This window comes from Thunnus thynnus, chromosome 19 (genome assembly GCF_963924715.1).
Source record: "Thunnus thynnus chromosome 19, fThuThy2.1, whole genome shotgun sequence".
NCBI classification, from domain to species: domain Eukaryota; kingdom Metazoa; phylum Chordata; class Actinopteri; order Scombriformes; family Scombridae; genus Thunnus; species Thunnus thynnus.
Genome location: NC_089535.1, coordinates 12,143,613 through 12,166,873, shown reverse-complemented (window position 1 = coordinate 12,166,873; position 23,261 = coordinate 12,143,613). Strand labels below are relative to the sequence as shown.

At 45.2% G+C, this 23,261-nt stretch overlaps 1 protein-coding gene and 2 long non-coding RNA genes across 3 annotated transcripts in view; 1 reads left to right on the top strand and 2 right to left on the bottom strand.

The window, feature by feature from the left end:
- Positions 1–840, bottom strand: part of LOC137170474 (uncharacterized) — a 95,965-nt gene extending 95,125 nt beyond the window's left edge. Inside the window, exon 1 of the long non-coding RNA XR_010924611.1 lies at positions 337–840. This is a non-coding gene — a long non-coding RNA (uncharacterized lncRNA). The remainder of the gene's footprint in view (positions 1–336) is intronic.
- Positions 30–9,708, top strand: LOC137170475 (uncharacterized). The gene is made up of 3 exons (XR_010924612.1): positions 30–321; positions 4,917–4,976; positions 9,357–9,708. It is a non-coding gene; the product is annotated as an uncharacterized lncRNA (long non-coding RNA).
- smad7 (SMAD family member 7) lies at positions 3,902–22,244 on the bottom strand. The gene is made up of 4 exons (XM_067573896.1): positions 20,721–22,244; positions 19,654–19,707; positions 15,870–15,941; positions 3,902–4,604 (listed from the first exon to the last, which is right to left on the bottom strand). The coding sequence occupies exons 1-4, from the start codon at positions 21,184–21,186 to the stop codon at positions 4,066–4,068; spliced, it is 1,131 nt and encodes a 376-aa protein (XP_067429997.1). The 5' UTR covers positions 21,187–22,244; the 3' UTR covers positions 3,902–4,065.
- Positions 22,245–23,261: the final 1,017 nt, after the last annotated feature.

The following is a 23,261-nucleotide window of genomic DNA, read 5'->3' as shown; positions in this document are numbered from 1 at the left end:
ATGAACCAACATTGTAGATGTCCCACAAAAAATTCATAAATTAGACAAATCTAATCTATGAATCAAACTAGTAATCCAGTTGCTGATGCAAGCTAATTATGCAATATACGACACCACTCAATGACAAAATAAAGATAAACAAACATCGACCAGAATACATGTGCACAGGTTAGAAACATGTTACTATAAATCACACACAGACAACAATGACTGAACAGCCAATACAGGCAAACTTCGCTATTATGTCCCTGTAGACAGCAGCTTCAGTGTCCAAGCAAACAAAACAACCTCCACCCACGGCGGGACATTTACGCACATAAGGTATATTTGACTCACGGTTGTTGACGCCGAAGCCCATTATCTTCAATGGAAGTGTAGCTAACGGTGAACATCCAGGTGATAGCCATATCCCGGTGTACTTGTTGCTGTTAACTCTTTTCTCCATCACCACCGACTAACCAGTCTTACAAAACACGGTAGCTTTAGCTGATAATACTACTGGAAAACTAGCCATCTACCGGTTTAAATGATGTTGCTAAAGTCTGTAATTTGTTTAGCATGAGGCCTAAGAGAGGGTGGCTTCATAGTTCATTTCTTTTACAATCCTGTTCATTAACAGTTTCACAGACTGCATATGCTTGGTTGTATAGATAACGGCTAACGGCTATTTAACGGCTAGCTAATGCTAACCTAGCTAGTTTTAACTGTCAAAGGATACTAACTTCACCTTGCTCACTTCAGTTAAACGCGAACTGACATTGACCTAACTTTACACTCCAGAGGGGCGCTGTTTCACCACGCTGAAGAAACTCAATTAAAATATATGGTCAACACAACAAAATAAGTATGGTATGTGACAAACAGTGGTGGAAGAAGTATTCAGATCCTTTACTTAAGTAAAAGTAGCAATACAACAATGTAAAAATACTCCATTACAAGTAAAAGTCCTGCGTGAAAAAATCCTACTTAAGTAAAAATACATGAGTATTAGCAGCAAAATGTACTTAAAGTATTAAAGTAAAAGTACTCATTTGGTCCCTCTGAGTGATATATTACTATATATGACATAGTTACATTATTAACACCAGGATTTAAAAAATACTGCACCCATTCTTAGTAAAAAAATATTCACCAGAAACCAAAAAGGTCTTTATTTTGAATTATTAACATTCAATTTATTCAGTTAGACTTAATGTAAATTTTATTTCCCCACATGATGGTCTAAACAATGTTTCAAGGCCTTCCTCATACTGCCAGGAATAAAATTATGTGTGAGGTATGCCGGAGCCTTTACATATTTATTATTTTCTTGGCCTGAGAGTAGTCAAACCAGCTCATAAAATACTCAAAGTGTTTTTCCTTAGAAGCTGCTCACAAAAAACAGCTTACATGTGTTACATATACATGTACATGCTGACTCAAGATGCTGGTGAAATCTGTAATAGTTTTAATGGAATTATTGCTGAGTGGAATCAGGGTCACCCTGTCTGAGGAAGTCATGAATATAAGGCCATTCCTCTCTCTCTCTCTCCCTCTCTCTCTCTCTCTCTCTTTCACACACGCACATGTACACACACACACACACACACACACACACACAAAGCTTCGAGCCGCTTTAGTTGTATTAGCAGGGTTAGGGATTATTGTTGCGAGGGCATGCAGACAGCTATGAGTTTAAAGTGCATGATGTCAAGGAACAGGGTCTCACTCTGTGGCCATAGTCTCCTGGTGTGCCTTACTCTAATAGTTTTGAGTATAATTTATCTGTAATTTATCCTATAACGTTTTTTTTTCCAGGTTTTAATAAATATAAAGATACAGAGAGTAATGCATGCATTGGGCACAGTCATAAAACAGAATCTATGTTTTCACAAACAGTCAATCAGGGAAACTTTTGTCAACAAATACCACACAAATATGTATGTTACCTGGTCTTTTTTTCAGAAATAATTTTGTAGTTATTTACCGATATATACGAGCAATAAAAATTTGAATTTTGCTGGCTGATATCTACTTCAAGGACAAGAAAATTCTGACTCCTCATGGTGAAACTGCACTGATTGCTATTCAAATTTTTAAAGTCTTCCTCCACTCAAAGATGTGTTTTTCTCCTTGTTCTTTCAGTCGGATGTTTGAGCTTCACTGTGCAGAATGATGTATGTACCAGAGTTTGACACTGAAAGGCTGTTTTCACATTCATCTGCTGTAAGTGGAAAGTTTCTCTGTGCTCATTGAAAATCAGATTTTTAAGGGGGCAGGCCTACAAGCATGATTTGTGACATCACAACTAGTTTGAAGCCAATCTTGGTCCAGTATGCAACTTACAAACTTAACTGTGATGTGGAAACTTCCAGTGCACATACACTGAGAAAGGATTTTTCCGTGAAGTAGGAGACATCTTGTGATCAGCAGTTAAACTTTGAAATGAACAATATTTATATATTTATAGATTCTGGATTTTTAATGAGGAATAAGAAGTAGATGCCATTTTAAGGATTTTAATGTGATCATTATAATTTTTTTTGTGGAAAAATTATATTAGACAAACATTATTGTTTCAAACAGAGTATTTGTACATGTTTTAATACATGTCTGGAGGGAATCTTTAATAAAAATGGCTTGCCAGCCTAGCTAAATGCTAAAAGGGACAAAGAGGAAGCATACATTCATGCTCCATCGAGTCAGTGTCACTAAATATGTATTTCTTTTCTCATATCCGAAATAAAATTCAAGGTTTTTCCAAGCGTTTTGGAACACGGCTGAGTGTGGGGGTTGAATAGCATGGAAAGTGGGTCTTGTGAATGTAGGTCTCTGAGACAGTGTATGTGGGTAAAGCAGGCTTACAGTAGTAATCCTCTTCACAGACACCCATCTGACTAGCAACAGGACGATGCCCAGACAGACACACACGCAAATACATGCAGGCACACATACACACACACACACACATGCACACACACACGCACAAAAGCGAGGGATTGTTAGAAGGAAATCTACTGTGTTTTGTCTTGTTTTTAGAAATACAATAGGTCATAAATAGGCCACCTCCGCTAATCTGATTCTCAGACCATTCCCCGGATATTTTAGATGTCTAAGTGAAGTTGTAATATTCCAGTACGCGTTCATTTCCTCAGGTGTGGCACCGAATTCTTTGTGTTATTGTCTGATACATTACATTCCTTTCTTTTATCTGCCATTAAAATAAGGAGGCTCCTCCAGGAAGCCGGACCCTCTGTTGACTTTATTGGTTCCTGAAATTTGTCATTACTGCTTCCTGGCTGTGATGTCATCAGCTGGTTAATGACAGAGAGGAAGAGGGGCATTCATCCCGAAATAACCCAGAAAAAACAGACAATTTTAAAAGGCATAATGAGCCCGTAAGAGCAGGGGACATTGAGTTATGACTCTGTCACGGTCTGACTCATTGTCTTAGAGGGAAATGCTTTTACGATCTACGACATGACATCAAAGTCTTTCAGTGACACAATGTTGACTTTGGTTATAATGAAGAGACAATGTTCTTCGCCAAACCCAGACTGGGAGGGTTTTATACAACTGATATGTGGCTCCATTTAAATAATCTAATTTGGATTTCATTTTAACATCGTTTTGCACGAAGCAGCAACACCAAGACAGATAAAAAATAAAGTACTGACTGGACAGAAAGTGTTATTTGTATTTTTTTTTTTTTATTTTGGCATTTCTTTGTTTTGCATTTATATTAAGCAAAGTGCATCTTATTTTCTTTTTCTCATCAACACATTGCACAATACATAAATAATGATGCATATAAAACGTCTTCATATTTACAATTAATAATATATTTATATATAACATAAAATACATTTTTCGCTTCTTATTTTATTTAATTAAATCTTAGTCATTTATTAAACAAAGTCCGTCAGAATTTTATACATTCTTCTTCTTTTAAAACTTTTTTTTCTGTTTGAACCTCTGGAACAAAAAAAAAAAAAAAACAAGGAAAGTGGGTGCAGTCTGTTTTGTGAAGGGGTGGAGGAGGGGGGGCAGAAGAGGTGAGGAGGGTGAAGAAGAGGAAGGCTGCTGCTATCGGGTGTTGAAGATGACTTCCAACCAACACGGGCAGCTACTGATGAACTGTCTGGTGTAGCACTGTCCCCAGCCTTTCACAAAGCTTATCTGGACCGTGAAGCCTGTGCGAGGCTGCTGCGTGAACTCGTGGTCGTTTGGCCTCTGCAGGCTGCCGGCCTTGTCATAGTCAAAAGCTTTGATGGAGAAACCGGGGAACACCTTGTGCACCAGCAGCGTGCGCGAGTCCGGGTTGTCCAGTGTGGCCGACTTGATGAAGATGGGGTAGCAGCTGCGGTTGTAGACCCACACTCCGTCTGGCTCACGCGTCAGCTGGATGCCGTAGCCTATCTTGGCCCGCACCATCTGCACCAGCTGGGACTTGTTGTCGGAGCAGAGCTGGCCCAGGCAGAAGCCGTTCCCTTGAGGTAGATCATAGAAGATGTCCAGAGAGGGCTCCTGGACTGAGTAGAGGCGCCCGACGCGTGTCTTCTCCTCCCAGTATGCCACCACGCACCAATGGGCCCGCTCGCCAGACTCCTGCAACGCTAGGGAATCTGAAGGAGACAGAGAAAGGAAAGAAGTCGGTTAAAACCTGCTGAAAGGTGCAACACGATGGCGCTGAAACATTATAGTAGAAAGCACAGCTAAATACACAGATCAAGAAGTAAAGAAAAAGAAAAGAGAGGGGGAAGAGTTGAGTGCATGATGTGGAAATTTTGCTTCAATAAAACACCTCAGGCTACACCAAACTACTCAAACATTGCTACTTCTCCACAACTTCTTCCTTATGCCCGTTTTGGGAAATAGAGAATTTGCTTTATTCGAGAGCCAAAGCTAAACTGTCATCCTCAATTTCTGCCACACAGGAAAACCATGTTGGAATTCTTGGACTTCAGACAAGGGAAGCAACTCAGAGACACTGGCAGGCAAGTGTCCACACGCAGTACAATATTTGTCTAGGCATTAAATGCTTATCTTCTGTCTGGCTCGCTGTATTTTTGTAACAGCGTGGCCAACAATGCTCTGACGTCAACCAATCATCTCTCTACAGCAGCACGCTGTTAAAGAGGAAATTAGAAACTATCTTTGATTTCATCTTCTACAAAGATGAGGCCACGGTGACTGTAACAGCAACGTAAACACAGCATCAGCCGTCCCCCCCCCCCCCCCCCCGTCTACGGTGAAGCACTTAGTGTTTAGCTGAGGAGCAACGCAGTCCGTTTACTCTCAAACCCTGGTGTCTGAATCGTTGACAAGCTAGGCCTCGCCGGTCTTAAGTTACCCCTGAGCGTAAAAGAAGTGTAGCATTGGCCATGCTCCAGTTTCCAACCCCCCCCCCCCTCCTCCCTTTAGTCTCCCTTTAGCGTGCCTCCTGCGCCGTCCCTCTCCCCCTTCATATCTCTATTCCACAGAAATCTGGCTCCCAGCTACTCCCAGCTAGAAAAGTGGGAGCCAGTCAGGCGCAAGGGAAATAGAGGGAGACAGAGAGAGAGCGCGAGAGGAAAGAAAGAGGGGGCGGGGGTGGAAGAGAAGGAATGCTTTTCACATATTTTGACTGTTACTTTTGCAACTTTGCTTCCTCTGCTGATTTTTAAGCGTCTCCTGTGTTTTTAGGGTCATCACCTAATTGCTGCAACTTCTATCAACTATCTTTAATACTTCCTCTCTTCTGTCTGTCTCTCTCTCTCTTTCACACACACACACACACACACACACACACAAACACACAAACACTCAATGAAAGACACATTCAAGGGTTAAGAAAGCTTCAAGAGGGGAAATATATGTGAGGGAAAATATGAACAGAGCCCCCTCTCAGAGACATTTCAGTTGCCCCCCCCCTCCCCTCCTCCCGTCCTTCCCATCCTACTCCCCCCCCCCCTCCTCCCCGCTCCCCTCCTTCCTCGTTTCATCTGGCGGTAGCTGTGAATGTAACCGGTAATTTGGAAGGTCCCGTCTGAGACAAACTGCAACGTTAATGCGGCAGGATCTCTGCCGGCCCGAGCGGACTCACCGCGGCCTGTCATTAGCCTTCATTAGACGCAGGGAGAAGGAGGCGGGGAGGGAGGGAGGGGGGGCGGGGGGGGGGAAGGGGCAGAAAAAGAACACTGGGAGAAGAGAGACAGAAACAGAGAGGAGGGAAGGGAAGAGGGAGGGGAGCAAAACTGAAAGCATGCGTTCCATAAAACAAGAAGAGCTGTGTTCTTTGAAGTTGGTCAGAGCCGAGCCTCGGGGAGTTTATCGTAAATCCATCCTCATGGGGTGCTGAGGGAAACTAAGTACCCAGCTATCTACCTTAGACTAAATGGAGAAAAAAAAGAGCATTTATCTTTGAGATAAGAGACAGAAAGTGTTTTTTGTGTCTCAAGCTGATGTCAGACAGCGTCTCCGCTCCCGGCCCGGCTTTGCTCACGGGTCTGTTTTACATGTACGTACAGGAACAGCCGGGGTTGATAAGGAGAAGGACGCGTTCGGCTTTCTTAACAGCTGACAGAGGGCCTGCTGGTGGAGCTCACCTGTGGGGCCCTGTGTGTGTGTGTGTGTGTGTGTGTTTGTTATTGCTGAGAGAAACAGGGCCTGGCGTCAGAGGTCATTAGAGTGGCTGCCTGTCTGAGCCTGTCATTGCAGCCTGAAAACACCCTGCTATTCAGGACTACACTAAACTGCCCCGCTTCCCCTCCCTCGCCTCTCGTCTCCTCTCTGAAACTCAAGACTGGTAGCAAGTGAGAGAAAAGAGAGGGAGGGGATAAAAGCAAACAGTTGAAGAGAGACAGAGAGGGGGGAAATATGATGGCAAATAAACAACAGAGAGGGTCAGCTAGTAAAGCAGCAGTGTAAGAAGTATTCAGATCCTTTTCTGACGTAAAAAAGTGCAATACAACAATGTAAAACACCACATTTCAAGTTCTGTCTTGCCAGAGACAGATCAAAAGCCGTGATATCCTGACTTTGGGTCCCTAGTATGGGTCAAGCTTTGAAAAACTGAATCCTACACTTCCCACAATGCAACTCGATAGCCTCTTTTGTTCCCTTCTTTCCCTCCCTGACTAGCAACGTCTTTCAAACTCCATGCCTCCAGGCTTTCTGTTATACATTTTCAATTAAAGACCACACTGAAATAAGCCTGATGACATCACTATGGCATCATAAGGGGGTTGTTTTCTTCCTCCAAGAGCCACAGAAGAGATTATACAAAGTGTTTCAGGAAGGTGGAATGCCCCTTTAACATGTCAACAGCATTTTAATGTTGTAGCCGGTTGAGCTGCAACTACTTTATAAAGTGTCGAGTAGTTTTATCTATAACAGTGTCTCATATTTTAAAAGTCGATCATGTGATTCATATGTTAAGTCTGTAGCTATAGCTGTGAAACAATCATAGAGGAGTAAAAAGTACTAAATTTGGCTCTGAAATGTAACATGAAGTCAAAAAAAGTGAAGTTCAAGTGCCTAAGAATTGTTCTCAAGTACTTCCAGCAGTGTGACAGCAGCTAAACCGAATTCTTCCCATTTCTCAGTAGTTACATAAAAAAAAAAAAATGACTGGAAGCAAATCTCAGAGAGACTAAAACAAATATAGCTTCTGTCCGACTCAAACGATGCTTACAAGTAAACAAAACCAAACTTTTTTCTGCTCAGTATATCAGCAGACAGAAAGCGAGACAGGCAGACTCCTCCATCTGTGGGGCGCAGCCTCGTGAAGAGTATGTTCACAGCTTGTCCTGACAGCAGATGAGCTTACGCGTCATGAGTAATGCTGCTGAACACACACACACACACACACACACACACACACACACACACACACACACACACATATATATAAACACACACACACACACACAGTAATGTGAGTGGCCCACACCTTGTTGCAAGTGCAAGGCTCATTTAACCGAATTTTAATTTTTTAACACATGGTGCAAGTATGTTTGTGTGTGTTTGCATGTGTAGACGTGTGAGGTGTCTGCCGGTCGCGCTCCTCATGTTACGGTCTGACACTATTTCAGGTACTTCTCGCATAGGTGTGCGTGTCAGACGGTGTCGTCAGAGTGTCTGCGCCGCATCCGTCTGTCCTTGGAGCGGTGTGTTTCCATCCACTCCAGCCTCTGAACACTTACAGAGCTGTCTGCAGTGCCTGTCTGTACATCTGTCTGTCTGTCTGTCTGCTCGCTGGACGTCTGCCTATCGAAGCATTAGTCCGTCTTTCTGTCTGACGCCCCATCTGCTCGCGTCTGCACTGCAGCCCTGCAGCCCGTGTGTCTCGGGCTTCTCCTCGCTGGAGATAAGCTGGCTAGCTGGCAGCCTGAGGCCATCTGTCACCCCGGCCCTTTCTACTCTGCTCTGCTCTGCTCCTGTCAGTTGTCTGCTGCAGGTCTGTCCCATTCTGGTTTGTCCCATGGGGTTCACATGTAACCCCCCCCCCCCCCACTCAATAGCAAAAAAAAAAAAACTTTCAAAAAAAAGCACATTTGAGAGCTACAATGTTGACTGTATTGCTGCAAGATACTGGAGCAGATTGGTGTGGAGTGCATCATGTGACCGTGGATGATGATAATAATGATAACAGGCCTTGTTAAAAGCATTTTCTGCAATGTAAGAAATTGCAAGAAGCATCTGGTGAGAGCTAATGTGGATGTTAGCCATTAGCAACCCTGTGCAAACAAAAACAGCACATTGCCACCATGTTTTCTAGGTATTTAATGGATCAGCTTATGGTCTGAGAGGAGGAGGAGGGGCTGAAACAAGCCACCATGCTCTTCAAAGACACTGTACATATATGAGATTAAATAAAACCCCTGTGCAATGCAAAATATTTCAACCATATAGCTCAAGAGGGAAGAATTTGGCAAAGACGACACACACAGTGCCAGACCTCCCCCCCTCCCCCCCTCCTGTGGATTTTAATGGTCGTCGGTCTTAAAGAGTGGACGCCACGCTCTCTGAGACAATTGGACTTGGTCAAAGGGAGGAGGGGTGACGACAGACTGGGTGCTTCACTCAGGGCCACAGTCTGGAAAGGTTAATCATTACCTCTGTCTGACTCCACACACACACACACACACACAGACACACACCAGGTTACTACTCATCTTTAGAAGTCAGCACAGTCACAGAGTAACACGCCTACACCCTCATGTGCACACACAGACACAATTTCCAACCTTCACTTCTGGACACAACACTATCAACATCAGTAAATAGTGAGGAGGCTCCTGAGAGCTGTCTCGTATCGATCACTGAGAGCTCTATATGTGTGTGTATGTGTGTGTGTGTGTGTGTGTGTGTGTGTGTTTGTGCTTCTCTCTCAGCTCAGACGTGTAATGACCCTGTCGTCATCAGACACACACAGTGGCTGACGAGAGGAATGGGGAAGACGTGAAGGAAACAGCTCGAGGGGGGAAGGAAGGGCTCTTCATGGTGCCTTATTTTCTAAGTCAACACCCTCTCTCGAGCCGGGGAAAGTCTATTCCAAAGGTCAAGGGTCACACTTTAAGGCATTCCTTTTGTTCTCTCTGCCGTGCCATATATGTTCAGCCCTCTGTGTGTGTGTGCGTCTCTCTCTCTCTCTCTCTCTCTCTCTCTGTGTGTGTGCTCACAAATAAATCTTTGGTCTTGTTGATTTTTTTTCAGTTAATAAAAGTTAGAGTCTGTTGTGTTCACTTTTCTCTGCGGCAAGAAATTCAATGACTGGTGACCTATCAGAGAGAGAAAATGTCAGCGGTTCTGTGCAGTGAAGACAGAGAGGTGTCCTTGTGAGTTTAAGCAGTAGACTGTACACAGTCTGGTTTGGGTTTTTTTTTTTTTTTATGTACTGTTGCAAAATAAATGACTCAGTCTGCTCTTTGAATGATTGTGATTGGTAACTTGTCGTGTGGCAGAGCATGCAACCAGAAACCAAAATGTCATTAAATCAGGCTAAATGATGTGATTTATCAGTTGGACTGCTTGTGTAAAGTTTTTTTAAGCAGTTTTCATCGTCTATTAAGGAGAAAAAAGATTTATAAAATGTACTACATGGGCCTAATTTGCTTTATTACAAAGCCTCTTTGGCACGACGACTACTTTGAGGCAAAAAAGATACATTATTGAGCACTAGTAGGCAGACAAATACATGGTAGTGGGTTCAGTAGCTGATAGAGGAAGTGCCTCTTTAGGGTGGCAGCTTACGTAAGAACATTTCAAGTCCTCCCCCCCCCCCCCCTCTCCCGTGTTCAGGAAACCTAAATAAGCCCTGATGGCAGGAAAACCACACAGGGGAGTGGCACAGTTTCGCTATCTACAGATCTGACTCCTCGCAGAAACACAGATAGAGCGAATGAGTTGCAGACACGCCATTGCTAACATGAACCATCCGGCCACGACCGGGAGAAGATAAGGAGGAGAAATGGTGCATGTTTTCCTAATGCCTCCATCTACAGTATCATTTTCTCTCAGTGGAAGTTTCTCGCAGTAATGATCCACATGTCTCGTTGTTGCTCGGGAGCCGTGTTAAAAAGATAAAATGCAGGAGCATCTTCTGCTTGGATGTACATCACCCTGAAACTACAGCAGGATGCTTTTTTTCGCTGAAGGACATTTTGTTCCTCTGTAACACCTTCCTTCCTACTCCTGCTGAGTTATTATTCCAACACTTCATCATGCTGACCCTCACACACACACACACACACACACACACATACACAACCATCCCCTGCAGTCCAGATTTCCCAGGGTGACAGGACAAATAAACACAAGCTAGTTGGATACAGGGTGCCAGGCAAAGCTGTAATGATGTCATCAGCTCACTTCTGCAAACACACAAGTCAAAAGATCACTCACAGGCACTGTATCTTGCAGCCATTTATACACAGACACACACACACACACACACACACGTACACACATACCCACACCGCTACGGACAGATGGACAGACAAGCCAAACAATCGCCCACATTGTTGTGGCGCTAAAACACCGTGGGAACAAAGTGGTACAGACACCACAAACAGATAGGAAGATAACCAGCAGAGCCAGTTGTGTGTGGTATGAGCATTTGCTGTGTTGTTACTCTGTTGTTAATAATTATATACCTCTGTATGTCTGTGAATGTATGTGTGTGTGTGTGTGTGTGTGTGTGTGTGTGTGTGTGTGGTTATGCTAGCACTGTGGTCTGTGATAGAAACGTGGCTACTGACAGGGTCTGTTGCTGAGATAAAAAGAAACACACACGCACCCCTCCAGTTTGAGTACACAAAAGACAAACTGACTACATGAATGAGCAGGCTGGAGGGTGGAGACAGGAGCGCTGTGTGTCACACAAGAAATCTGACACACACACACACACACACACACACACACACACGTTTACAGGAATGTGTCTCCACTTATTTCCATTTCCGTCTTTATCCCGCTAAAGGGGGTTTTCTCTCCCTCCTTTCCTCCTTCTCCTTCTCCTTCACACACACACACACACACACTCTGTCTCTTTTTCATATCTTCCTACATTGAGGTAATGTCAAAATCCACTTCCACAGAGTGACTGCGAACCAAAACAATGTTCATCTTGTTCTGGGCTTCCCTCCAGCTCTGGCTCGTAGCCAAATCTGCATAGCCCACCTTTCAATCAGCTGGCGATGCTAAGGTAGGCTGATGCTTTCAACTGTGAACGCTATCTTGACTGTACGCTGAGAACAACAGAGCATAATGCATCTGAAAAATCTTCAGCAAAAAAAAAAAAAAAAACAACAAAAAACAACAAAACATGCAAGCTAGGCACGCTTTCCGTTATCCTCTCCTCTCTCTTTTTTTTTTTTCCTCCCCTGTCTCTCTCCATCCTCCAGTGTCTCTGTGCTGTTTTTTCAATTTGTGCAGCATAATGACACAGGGTGGGGAACAGAGGACAGCCAAAACCAAAATTAAGTCCCTTGCCAAGAGGCGGCTTGGCTGCCGCGCAAGGAGAGGAAGTGGGGAGTAATGAGAGATCCTGGCCCGGCACGGAGCGGCCCGGCTCTGCTCTGCTCGACTCGCTGGCTAACACACAGCCTCCAAATTACAGAGAACAGAGCAGAGCTGCCAGCCATCTCTCCCTCCACCCAAAGCCGCCATCTTCTCTCCCTCTTCATTCCTTCCTCTTACTGTTCAAGCAAGGGAAGAGAAAAAAAAAAAACAAAAGGAAAATCCAGATTGGACCAAAACAGAGACAGTTTTATGGTGAAGAAAATGTTTATGTAGCAAGTTACATGACTGTAAAAAAAAGGCTTGCTATACATTTCTATCTTTGCAGAAGTGAAATCATTTCTCTCTCTCTCTTTTTTTTTTTTTTTTTACTCCCTCCTTCTTTCTGGTTGGTGCACTGTTTGTTTTTTCGTCAAGAAGAGGCCTCGGCTGCCTCCCTGTCCGCTTGCCTTTTCCTCAAAGACATGAGGTCATATCCTGCGCAGCCCTTTCCTTTCCCTGCTAACCCAAACAAGGCAGGAATGCCGAATGGGAGAGGAGGGAGACTGAGGGTGCTCTGTTTCTGAGTTAAAGCTGACTGATTGCTGGAAGTTGGTTTCCAAAAAAAAAAAAAAAAAAATCTAAGATAGTGTCTTGGGTATAACACTGGGTTAAAAAACTATTAACTAACACACAGCGGCTTTTTCTCTCACTTGGCTTGCACCAAAAATGGGCCGTTTCTTCGGGGCCTTCCATATGACAGCAGAACTAGTTTGATTTAATGAGCCGAGGTGCCAAGACTAAATTTAATCTCTGTCAGAGCCCCTGATGAAGGTTATACCTCCAGCCGATTCACCGGATGACTAATTGACTGACTGAAGGGCTGGCCGTCTGTCTGTCGAGCGAGGTGACTGGCTGGTGGTATAAGAATACAACTCAGCCTAAATTTAACCTGCAGTGGGAGGAAGCGCCTGTGTGACAGTCGGCCGTGCGCCAGGGCTCGCACCAGGTCATTCTATCTGCCTGCCTGTGTGTACGTGTTCGTGTGTGTGTGTGAAAGTGCGCGTGTGTGCGTACATGTCACCGCAGCCCGACTGGATCCTCTTACACACAGGCACTCCGGGTCAGTCCCCGATGGCACCAGCAGGCATGCCACCGACACATACACACCAATGCTACACATCCAATAAGAGCTTGGCACGAACACAAGTCTCTAACTCGCCTCTAAAACACAGTAAACATATTTATGTGCACACTAGGTGCTGGGTATTGATCCTCTTTGGACTGACCGAAATGCATCAAGCACAGAAAACTGGCATTGAATGACTGCTCAGCCTCATAATCCTGTTTACTTATTCTTTGATCAAATAGCTCCAGGCTCAATTCAAAAAAAAATTTTTTAAGCAAAGTTCTTTTACACACGTCCACATTTTGTACCACAGCCAGGACCTCTGTCTCCTCAAGCTCGCAGAATTCTTAGAGTCAGATATTTAAAAACGCAACTGAACTTTTTCCAAGCCTTTGTGAGCAGACAGACAGTTTGGCTACGTAGGTGCCACCTGAGCCGCTCATAAACAAAACTAAAAGCCATATCTAGTCTCTAACAAGTTTAAATATTACTTAACAGTGAACAGATTCTTAACTAACAATCCAGCGCCCTCTTAACCCTGACCCGATCTCTATTTCCAAATCTCCCTCTTGATCTCTCTCCTCAGTTCCTGGGTCAACCTAAAACCTCCCCCCCTCCACCCACTCCCCCGGAGCTAAGCTCTCACCCCAGCTCAAACCAAGATCAGCACCCCAACACCCAGCTCCAGGCCTCCAGCCATCGACCCCCCTCTCCTCTCCTCTCCTCTCCTCTCCTCTCTGCTCTGCTCTCTGCTCTGTTCCAAGCTGATGACGTGAGCCAGCAAGAGGAGCTTTGGAGCTGGTAGCCTGGCAGGCAGCCTAGTTTGCATTTGCGCTTGTCGCTGTCGCAGCTCGCTTAACTCCTTCCAGCCTGGATAGTCTTGACTCTTTCCAAGATGGAAAAACAGGGAGAGTAAAAAAAAAAAAAAATGGGAAGATGAGGAGCGGAGGATGTTATCTTTAACCTCATCTCATCGGCTCTGTCTGATCTGTGCTTTCAGATTCAGGAGGATTCTTGGGGAGGGTGATCTTCCTGCTTTTCTTCCTAAGATATAACTCCATAGCAAGGGCTACAGCTTCCTCACCCATCCACACACTACATTCTTTTAAGTCGACGAGCTCTTAATTATTCTACTACAATGCAAAAAAAAAAAGTATAGTACAACTGCTGACTTCAAGTCTTTGCCACCCTCTTCTCCCTTCCTCCTTCCTCTCTGTAAATATGTCTGGAAAAGAACATAAAAAGGGCAGAGTGAGTGAATTAGAAGGTCAGCAGCGGGCCTCTGGGAGAGCCATGTTTCTTTTGTCAGGGCCCCAGAGGGAAGGAGGGAGGCAGAGTGTGTGAGGCGGAGAGGGGGGGGGGGGGGGGAGAAAAGGAGGAATGGAGCAGCCTTTTTTTTTTTTTCCCTCGGCTTACCAGGGAAATCATGAGGGCAGAGCGCTTCGGCCATCCCGCCCCGGCCTTTCTACCTCGCTCTTACTGAGGAGGCCCATTCACTGAGCGCTGGCCGCCGCTGCCATGTCATCCTCGCCAGGAAGGAAAACAAGGGAGGAGGAGGAGGAGGAGGAGGAGGAGGAGGAGGAGAAGGAGGGGTATAGTGTACGCCTTACTGAGGGAGGGAAGGAGTAAGGGAGGGAGCATGGGGGCGCCTGTTAAGACTCCAGTTCTTGGGTTTCACAGTTTGAACTGGGTCTAAAATGTGTCTTTAGTTAATGCACACAGGGAGGACTTAGAGAGGAGGAGAGGAAAAGGAGAAGAGAGGAGAGGAGAGGAGAGGAGAGAGGAGAGGAGAGGAGAGGCTGAATTTTGGTTCTTTTCTTCTTGTAAGCACTGCTGCTCCAATCTCTTCCCCCATCTAAGGACACACACACACCCACACATACACACACACACACACACATACATATGCAGGCAGGCGGGCTAACCCCCCTACCACCAAACAAAGGAGGGGGGGAAATGGGCAGCGAACACCAACTGACATAAAACAGGCTTTAAAGGCCCAGTAATGAGAACCATCTGAGGCAAAGGAAAGCAGAGAACAGCACAGAGCAATCTCAAGCAGTGGAGAGCAAACTCCCTCTCTCTCTCTCTCTCTCTCTCTCTCTCGTGAACACCATCTTATTCTGTAGCCTGCGGACAGGGCGCTGGGTAAGGAAGGCAATGCTGCCAAAGGGGATTATGGGAGAAAAGCTGAGGAAGCCCGAAACACGTCCTGCATGAGAGATGGAAGAAAGAAAGGCGCCTGTGTCTCGCTCTTATCCACACACAGAGACCCAGAGGAGAGTTAACTGTCTACAAAGGCGTCCCCTGTACGCACAAACACACCCAAACAAACACTCGCGTGTCAGTTGAAGCCTCTCTTTTTTGCTGCTTTTTTTTTTTCCCGCACGCACAGAGCATATTCTTCTCCAAACAACGGTTCGGCGTGTTTGTCTTCCATTACAACATAACACGGAAAGGGATGAGAGAGGAAGAGGAGAAGAGAGAAGCCTTGTTCAAAGAGCCAGAAGGGAGGAATTTATGTGGACGTGGGAGAAATACACCACCCTCCTTCACTGGCTTTTTTTTTTTTTTTTTTTTTATTACAGAGGGGAAGCAGGGGCCCCCACAATCACCGCCTCATCACCAGTATAGAGGAGAGATAAGTGTGTGTTGGGAGGGATGCATAGAAGAAGGATAAGAAAACAGAAAAGGAAAATAATATGAGCAGCAAAGTGAAGGAACAATAGAAGAAGACATGAATGGTATAAACAGGGAATCTATTTGGAGTAATGTTTACCTGAAAGCCCCACAGGGGCTGAGTATGTCGTTCCCCCAGTATCACTGGATGAAGGTCCAGAGTCTGGAGAATCTAATGGAGAAAGAGAGAGAGTCTTTGAATTAGTACTGTGTGTGTGTGTTTGTTTGTGTGTGTGTGTGTGTGTGTGTGTGTTCAAGTGTGTTTGTGTGTGTGAGGGGAGAAGGCAAGGCAGCAGCTGCGAGGCCGTCAATCACTCTGGTGAAATCAATGCCTAATGAAGACGCTGACGACGAAGCTCACGCTCTCACACACACACATTCACATATACACACACATACACACACACACAGAAGACTTAGAGAGGAGAGTTTCTTACACCCCTGATAATCCCCCATAATCCACTGCTTCAGGAGGAACATTAGCCCTGTATCTCTGCATGGACGAGCTACTGATCTGGAAAGAGCTGTATTCTTTCTGCTAAGGGTTCAGGCTAGAGATCCCCACTCAATAACCCAGCGCAGATCAAGTATTAGAGATGATTGCAACACTTTGCATTCCGGGTTTCTTCTAAATTTGATGCCAGTGAGATAAATTGGAAAGCTGAGCCTTCCAACCAACAGCAAAGGTGTATCAGAAATGTTTCTACCTATGTGGCTGCTTTGAGTATCTTAAATTTTAGGAAGATACACTATATCCAAGCAAAAGCAACGAGGCAGACAGAGCGCAGAAATCCCTTGAAAGCTGCTCACTATAAATTTTCTTAATGGCTCTCTATCAGGCAGACAAGCAAAAAAAAAAATTGTCATTCTCTCTCCCTCTCTTTGCATTCGAATACTTAACCCCCACCAGGATTGTAATGTAGACTAGTTTCAACATGACACCTGAATGGAGCTTTAACAAAACCGCTGTGTGTGCTGAGCGGAGCAGCACACTGCTGGGAGCGGGCTAGCTCTGCTGCAGAGCTGCTGCTGCTGCTGCTGCTGCTGCTGGTAGCTTGGTATTCACTAATGATACATTCCTTTCGCTGCACGTCAACGCCGTGCTACACCTACCATCCATTCAGCCAGAGTGTTTGCTGGTGGAGGAGGTCACCTCCATTCTCGACTGAACCGTGACACTTAAGTGACTTTTTCTGAGCCACATAAACGTACATTTCTGTCACATTCCCACTCTCAAGTCGCTAAGAAAAAAATATCAAAAATGACGATTTAACTGAGTTTCCTCAAATTTGAGGTTTATTATAACAACTGCAGCAGATGCAAATTATTCTTGCCATACAGTGAGCCAGGGATTTAGCAGGAGGAAGCTGGTGTTTCTGCTTCCACAATCCAGCTAACAGATCGTGCCATTGGCTTCCACTTTGGCCGAGCAGTTGCTATGAAGTAATAAAAGAAGCAGCAACCAGAGCGGTTTCACTGCGGGCCCTTACACCCTGCCACCCTGCCCCCGTCCGGACGCAGCCCGTGCCCCTGTGGTCGCAGTAACGAGATGCACGGGCATAGCCCAGCCTGCCGCGCTTTCATTGGCTGCCAACAGCCTTGCCCTGGTCTCCCGGGCAACAGTTCACAGCTGACCACAGGGCTGAGGGGGCATCAGAGAGAAAGAGCTAAACAGTGTGTGATTTATATTCCCCAGAGCTGAAACAAGGTAGCGTTTTACGTCTGGGGCTGCTTTCATATTGACCGCTGCTGCTGCCGGAGCGGACAGGCACCCTGACACATATAACCCCACTTCCTGCTCGCTTAGAATCATAAAACCATCATCATAAAACCCACCGCTCTTCCGCTTCATGCAGATTTTTACAGCGTCTGATTGCCTTCTAAAAGTTAACTGTGCATATTTTCTGAATGTCATTATGATTTAACACAGCCTAATATGAAGCAAATACAGGGGATATTATAGAAAATTGGAATAGCCTGCAGTAATGGGAAGGAGTCAATGATTGACAGCTTCCCCGAGGCACTGGGGAAAAACCCCTGTCTTTCTGCATGATAAGCTCATCTGTTCTGTGTGTGTGTGTGTGTGTGTGTGTGTGTGTGTGTACCCTGCAGCTTGCTCCATTGTCCTATTAATATATGTTGTCTTTCACTCTCCTTTCCCCAATACAGAGACGCACAGACAGACAGACAAACAGAAACTCCTTTGAATGACCACAATTGCAGCTGCACTCACTGAATTCTACTAAAAGAGGAAATAGTGTGGCAGGTGAGCTGGAGGCTACGGCACTTTTTTTCATTTAAATACTGAAAAAAAAATACAACTTTGATGACTACAACTTTTTTTTTTAAAGTATAAAAACTCTACTCGGAGACAGACAAGCAACCTGATGATATATTCCTTTCCTTGTTCTGTTCTGTTCTCATTCCCAACATTTAATTCCCACCCCGGTCACACCAATTCAAGTTTTTTCAGTTTGCTCTGAAAGGGGAAACAGGGTGGTAACATGAGTTGTATAATCATTTCCTTTGTCTGCATCCAGCTTGCATTTCCTATTTACCTTCTTGTTTCCTTTTATCACTGGAACATCTCCAACTGAACTCATACAAAAGACGCCAGTTCTACGACTGAGACTATGAGTCAAAAGAGGATTTCACTGTCTGTCATCGAATCTTTCGATTTTAAACATGTTCGGTCGGTCCCGCTTGCATTTACGTGTTTTAAAAATGCTCTTCATGTACAACAACATCGCTCAAGCTCAGTAAATAAAAGTAACAAAGACAGAGAATGACAGAAAGGGGGGGCGGGGGGGGGGGGGGGGGCTTTGAAGAACCACAGCTGCAGCTGCAATGACTTCCTATTGTTACCACTCACTGAAAGCCACTTTCTCCTTCTCCTGACTAACTGGCCGGCCGCTCTTCTGACTGGTCATTGTTTAACTCCGAGCCTTTCCTGCACTGACAGACAGCGAGACGGGACTAAGGACCGACTCACTCTGTTCATTTATATCTTTGTCACCCCCTAAGTGACACGAAGAGAAGTCAAAGGGGGCCTTATCTCTGTCTCTTCCGCCCCAGTCTTGCACTATTCTGGTTATAGCCTGAAATTTAACACACTTCAAATCCGACTTAATAGGCGATGACATAACCTGATGCCACTTTCCGGCGCCAGGGAATAGGATGACAACCACAGCAGTAGCATGTGGAGTCTGGCACAGGTGGAGGGAGGAAACAATTAGGCATGACCAAAGCTTTCTCTGGAAGTGCTTGAAGATACATGGATGAAAGACATTAAAATGACAAATGCTCCCTAAAAACAAACACAGACAACGATGCGGGACAGTGACACACATACACCCTCACAAGAGCCCAAACTTAATGTGTTGTTTAATTCAGATGATAAAAGCTGGCTGGCTCCAGAGACGCCGCTGCCTGTCTGTTTCGCTCTGTGCTGCGATTTACAATAGATAGATGGACACGCACACAAACAAACAACTCCCTCTCAGACGCACACACACACACACACACACACACACACACTGCTCCCTGGTGACGTGCCAGTCAGTCTATAGCTGGTATCTCAACTTTGTGCTGCTTTGCCCTGGCTGCCAGCCATGCTAGAACTGCCCAGCCAGCCAGGCGTGCCACTCCACTGCTATCATAAATCACAACATAACATGGAGCTGTTTCCTACAGACACACACACACACAGACGCTGCAGAGGTTGTGTGTAAGACTATATGCATATGTTAGGACATACAGACAAACACATAAACAGTCATGAATACAAGATGGCCTTTTAGACGTGTGTGTGTTTGCAAAGATTGCGGTTCAGGCAATACATACATACATTACTGTATTCATAAATGCATATATTTCAAGCTCACCTGGTGGTTTAAGATAGTCCATGGGATAGCGCGAATATGGAGGAGGAGGAGACTCTGCATGGAGAGAGAGGGAGAGAGAGAGAGAGAGAGAGAGAGAGAGGCAGAGCATGAGAAAAAAAACAAGGGAAAGATCTAAACTTTATGATAAGAGTTGTCATTCTTCAGGGAAAAGGGTTTGTGTCTGTCAGCTCAGCCTGGAGAGGCAGGCGGTGAGGCCGGCCGGGCGGCTATTGCCTTTCATTGGCAGGCAGATAAACAGGGGGCCGCCTGGCGCCAGGAGGGCCACTATCAGCGTCTAGGACAAACTGAGATACGGGCCTCTTTTGGCCCGGGACGCCAAGCAAGCGCGCACGCACGCACGCACGCACACATACACACACTCATGCACACACACACACACACACACATACACACACACAGGCCCTGGAAACTTCACCGTGGAAAGACTGTAAAGCTCTGGCTGAGTCGCTTTGCACTTTGGAAATGGCAATTGTGAAATGTTAAAAAGCCAGATAGGTTGTTTGTTTGAAAAAGCGTGGGCTTTGTTGGAGTTGATCATGTCCAGATTTATGTTGGAATAAACACATAAAATTAATTTGGCGGCTTTAAAGTGTCAAAAAAAACAACATGTTAAAAGTTGGGATGCAGCCTAATTAACGGATCTCTATTAGGATATCAGCACATTTCAAAACATAATCAAGCCAGATATAATTATAGTAAAAATAAATAAATACATAAAAAAAGGACCTGTGATGTCACTATTCAGATTTCATGATGCCACACTGCCGGTGGAGATAAAGACGACCACTTGGCACGCTTTTCCCACACCGGTCAGGTTTGACCTTATGGAAACTCAAGACAACTGTGCCAAGAGAGGTGATGTCAATTTGAATTAGGCTAATTAGCCCTTTAAGAGTCTGGCAATTCTTTGACATAATGACACGGTGTCTGATTTTTTTTTTTTTTTTTTTTTTGTATAAAATTGGGCCCGACCACCAGAGAATTCAATGCAATTTAGGGGGGAACTTTTGTTTAGGAGATGAGGTTATTATAATAATCCAGCTCACCGAGTTCACAAAGCCTGCTCATGTGGTGCGGGTTGCAGCAAACGAGCTCTGGGTTGATTTTCCCGTAGGATTCACAGCAAGACAGCCTCTTCAGCTCCGAGGAATGCCTGAGGTCCGGCCACCTGAACACTTTGTAGAGCAGCATGGGGAGAGAGTAAGACTGTTGACCCACTTTCGCGTCCACTTTGCTGGGCAGGAGTAAGCAGGGGCTTCGGGCACCCCCTTTGGACTCCACCGCCTGCAACAGCACCTCTAATTGTTTCTCTTTGATTTTTTTCAGTATCGAGTGGGTCAACGCCTTCAATTCAGCCTCCGACCCGGCGTTGGACTTGGCCACCTTTGTCGCTTTGCCCATGCAGCAGCCCCCGGAGCCATGCGTCCCTCTATCCGCCTCCCCGTCGCCCTCCACGGGCGCACGGCTCCTCCAGAGTCGCCGGACGAGCCCCGATCGTTTGGTCCTAAACATGCGGGACGAAAAGAGGGTTCCCCGGCTAAAAAACGAGCATGGTGTCCGCAAATCATGAAGATTCCGGGATCCGAGTCCAGGCAATGACAAGCAGCCTGAGAAAATACGGTGGAAAAACTGGGAGCTGGATAAGCAGAGGAAATCTGTAGCATACGCCAGTCTCTGTCGCCTTCTCCTGCAGAGTATACCACCGAAAAAAGCAATCGAGGTTCACGGGACAGTCAGCTTTTCCCGTGGGGGATAAATAACCATCACCTCTGCGCGTTTAAGACTCGCCTATAATGATGAATCTAGCAGCTTATACGCGTCTATAGCGGCAGGAGAAATCTGCTACAACACAGCAGCATGTAGCCTCAATGTGTTATAATTATTCACTTGGAGATGTGCAGCCTGAGCTCGCTGAGAACTGACCCCTATAAAAACACACTCAGTGCCGATTTTCAGCTCATAAACATTGTCAAAACATCTTTACATCTATGCGCAATCGCCGTGGCACAAATTAGACAAACTGGGGCCTAATTAAGCCTAAACGCTATCACAATTATCCCATGAAAAACCGAAGCTCGCCTAGGCTATGTGTCTTCAGGAGCATTAATCCACAAAGTCCTTGATCCGACTGCACAGAGTAGGGCTCTCCACCAAGGCTTGCGGAGGCTTTCTTATCCGTTATCGTCTAAATATGCCACTCGTCTGCAGAGGATGTGGTCTGCTGGCAGCGATGAGCCTCGTCCGAAGAGCCAGGGCGCAAAACCCAGGACTGAATCTCCAACCAGAGTTGAGTTAAAAGCCGGAGAGAAAGCGAGAGGGACCCTCGGGTTACGTCCACGCACCGAGCCTCGTAACCTATTTTAGCAGCCGAATCCCTCAAAATGAAATAATCCAAGCCTCGTATCTCACCACACGAAGTTTCCGTGTCTGAGTGTGGAAGAAAGCGAGCCGACGAGTGATCTCGAGGGGGGTAAAAGGCTCTCTGTCTGTAAATGAGGCGGATGGTTTTGGTGCCCTTGCTCCGTCTCCAGTCTCCAGTGCGCATTGACGCGCCCGGTCACGTGTGTGTCTAGACACCCTGTCGCTTAAAAGAAATGTGATTGTGTTGCGCAAACAACAGATCAAGTAGAGCCCACAGCGCGCGCACGCACACACACACACACACAGGCACAGGCACACACACGCACACACAGACACACACACACACACACATATACACACACACACAAACGTTTGAGGAAAGTTAACATTTTCTCAGAAAAAGTTGACAAAGTGTAAAGTTGAGAACATGGCGATGAGGTTGAGAAACTGTAGCAGTTATAGTCCAAATATACAAACCCTCCATCCTAGTCATTTCTTTTAAACATATGACTTGTTAAATTAATTGTGAAACTAAATAATAGAAATCTAGTTTCAATCCTTTGTATCTTATGAAAGCTTCTGTTTCGCTCACAGGCGTTCATTTAATGAGCTTTAATGACGTTTAAATTAGGCAAAATGCCTAAAGATTTGCAGTTTTTTTTGCTATTTTAGAGCGAACAGTTCCTGATGCATTGGTACCTGAAGCGTTTGATCAGTGTTTTATTAGCAGTTTATTCATATTTAAGCATGCATGTGTGCTAAAAATGTGTATCAATGGAGCTGGGAATCAATCAGATAGGTTAGATATTATGACAACAGTCCAATCCAGGCATTCCCCCTTTTTTCTTCAAAATAAATCATGTTTGGTTTTGTCATGTTAATCACTCAGGACAGTTTTCCCTGATTATAATATCAGTGCTTTGTGCCCTGAGTTTTGCCTCTCAGGCGAAGCTGCGTCCCCATTAAGCTTCACTAAGCAAATTGCTGTTTCGGTTTTAGCTTTAGCTGGTTAAAGTTGGGATTTAATGGCTTTAGTTTAGGTCTTCTACTACTAGCAAGTGAACCATGGGAATATCAGTTTGAGATATAGCTGTGTGCCTAGGAGACTAAACTTAGGGCATGAAAACCCATGTATAACATGTCCGAAACACAGACAGGAGCGCGCTGCTGCCGCCCTCTGGACGTTTAGCTTCCAGGTGGGACAATCACTAAAGTGGCCTTTTGAG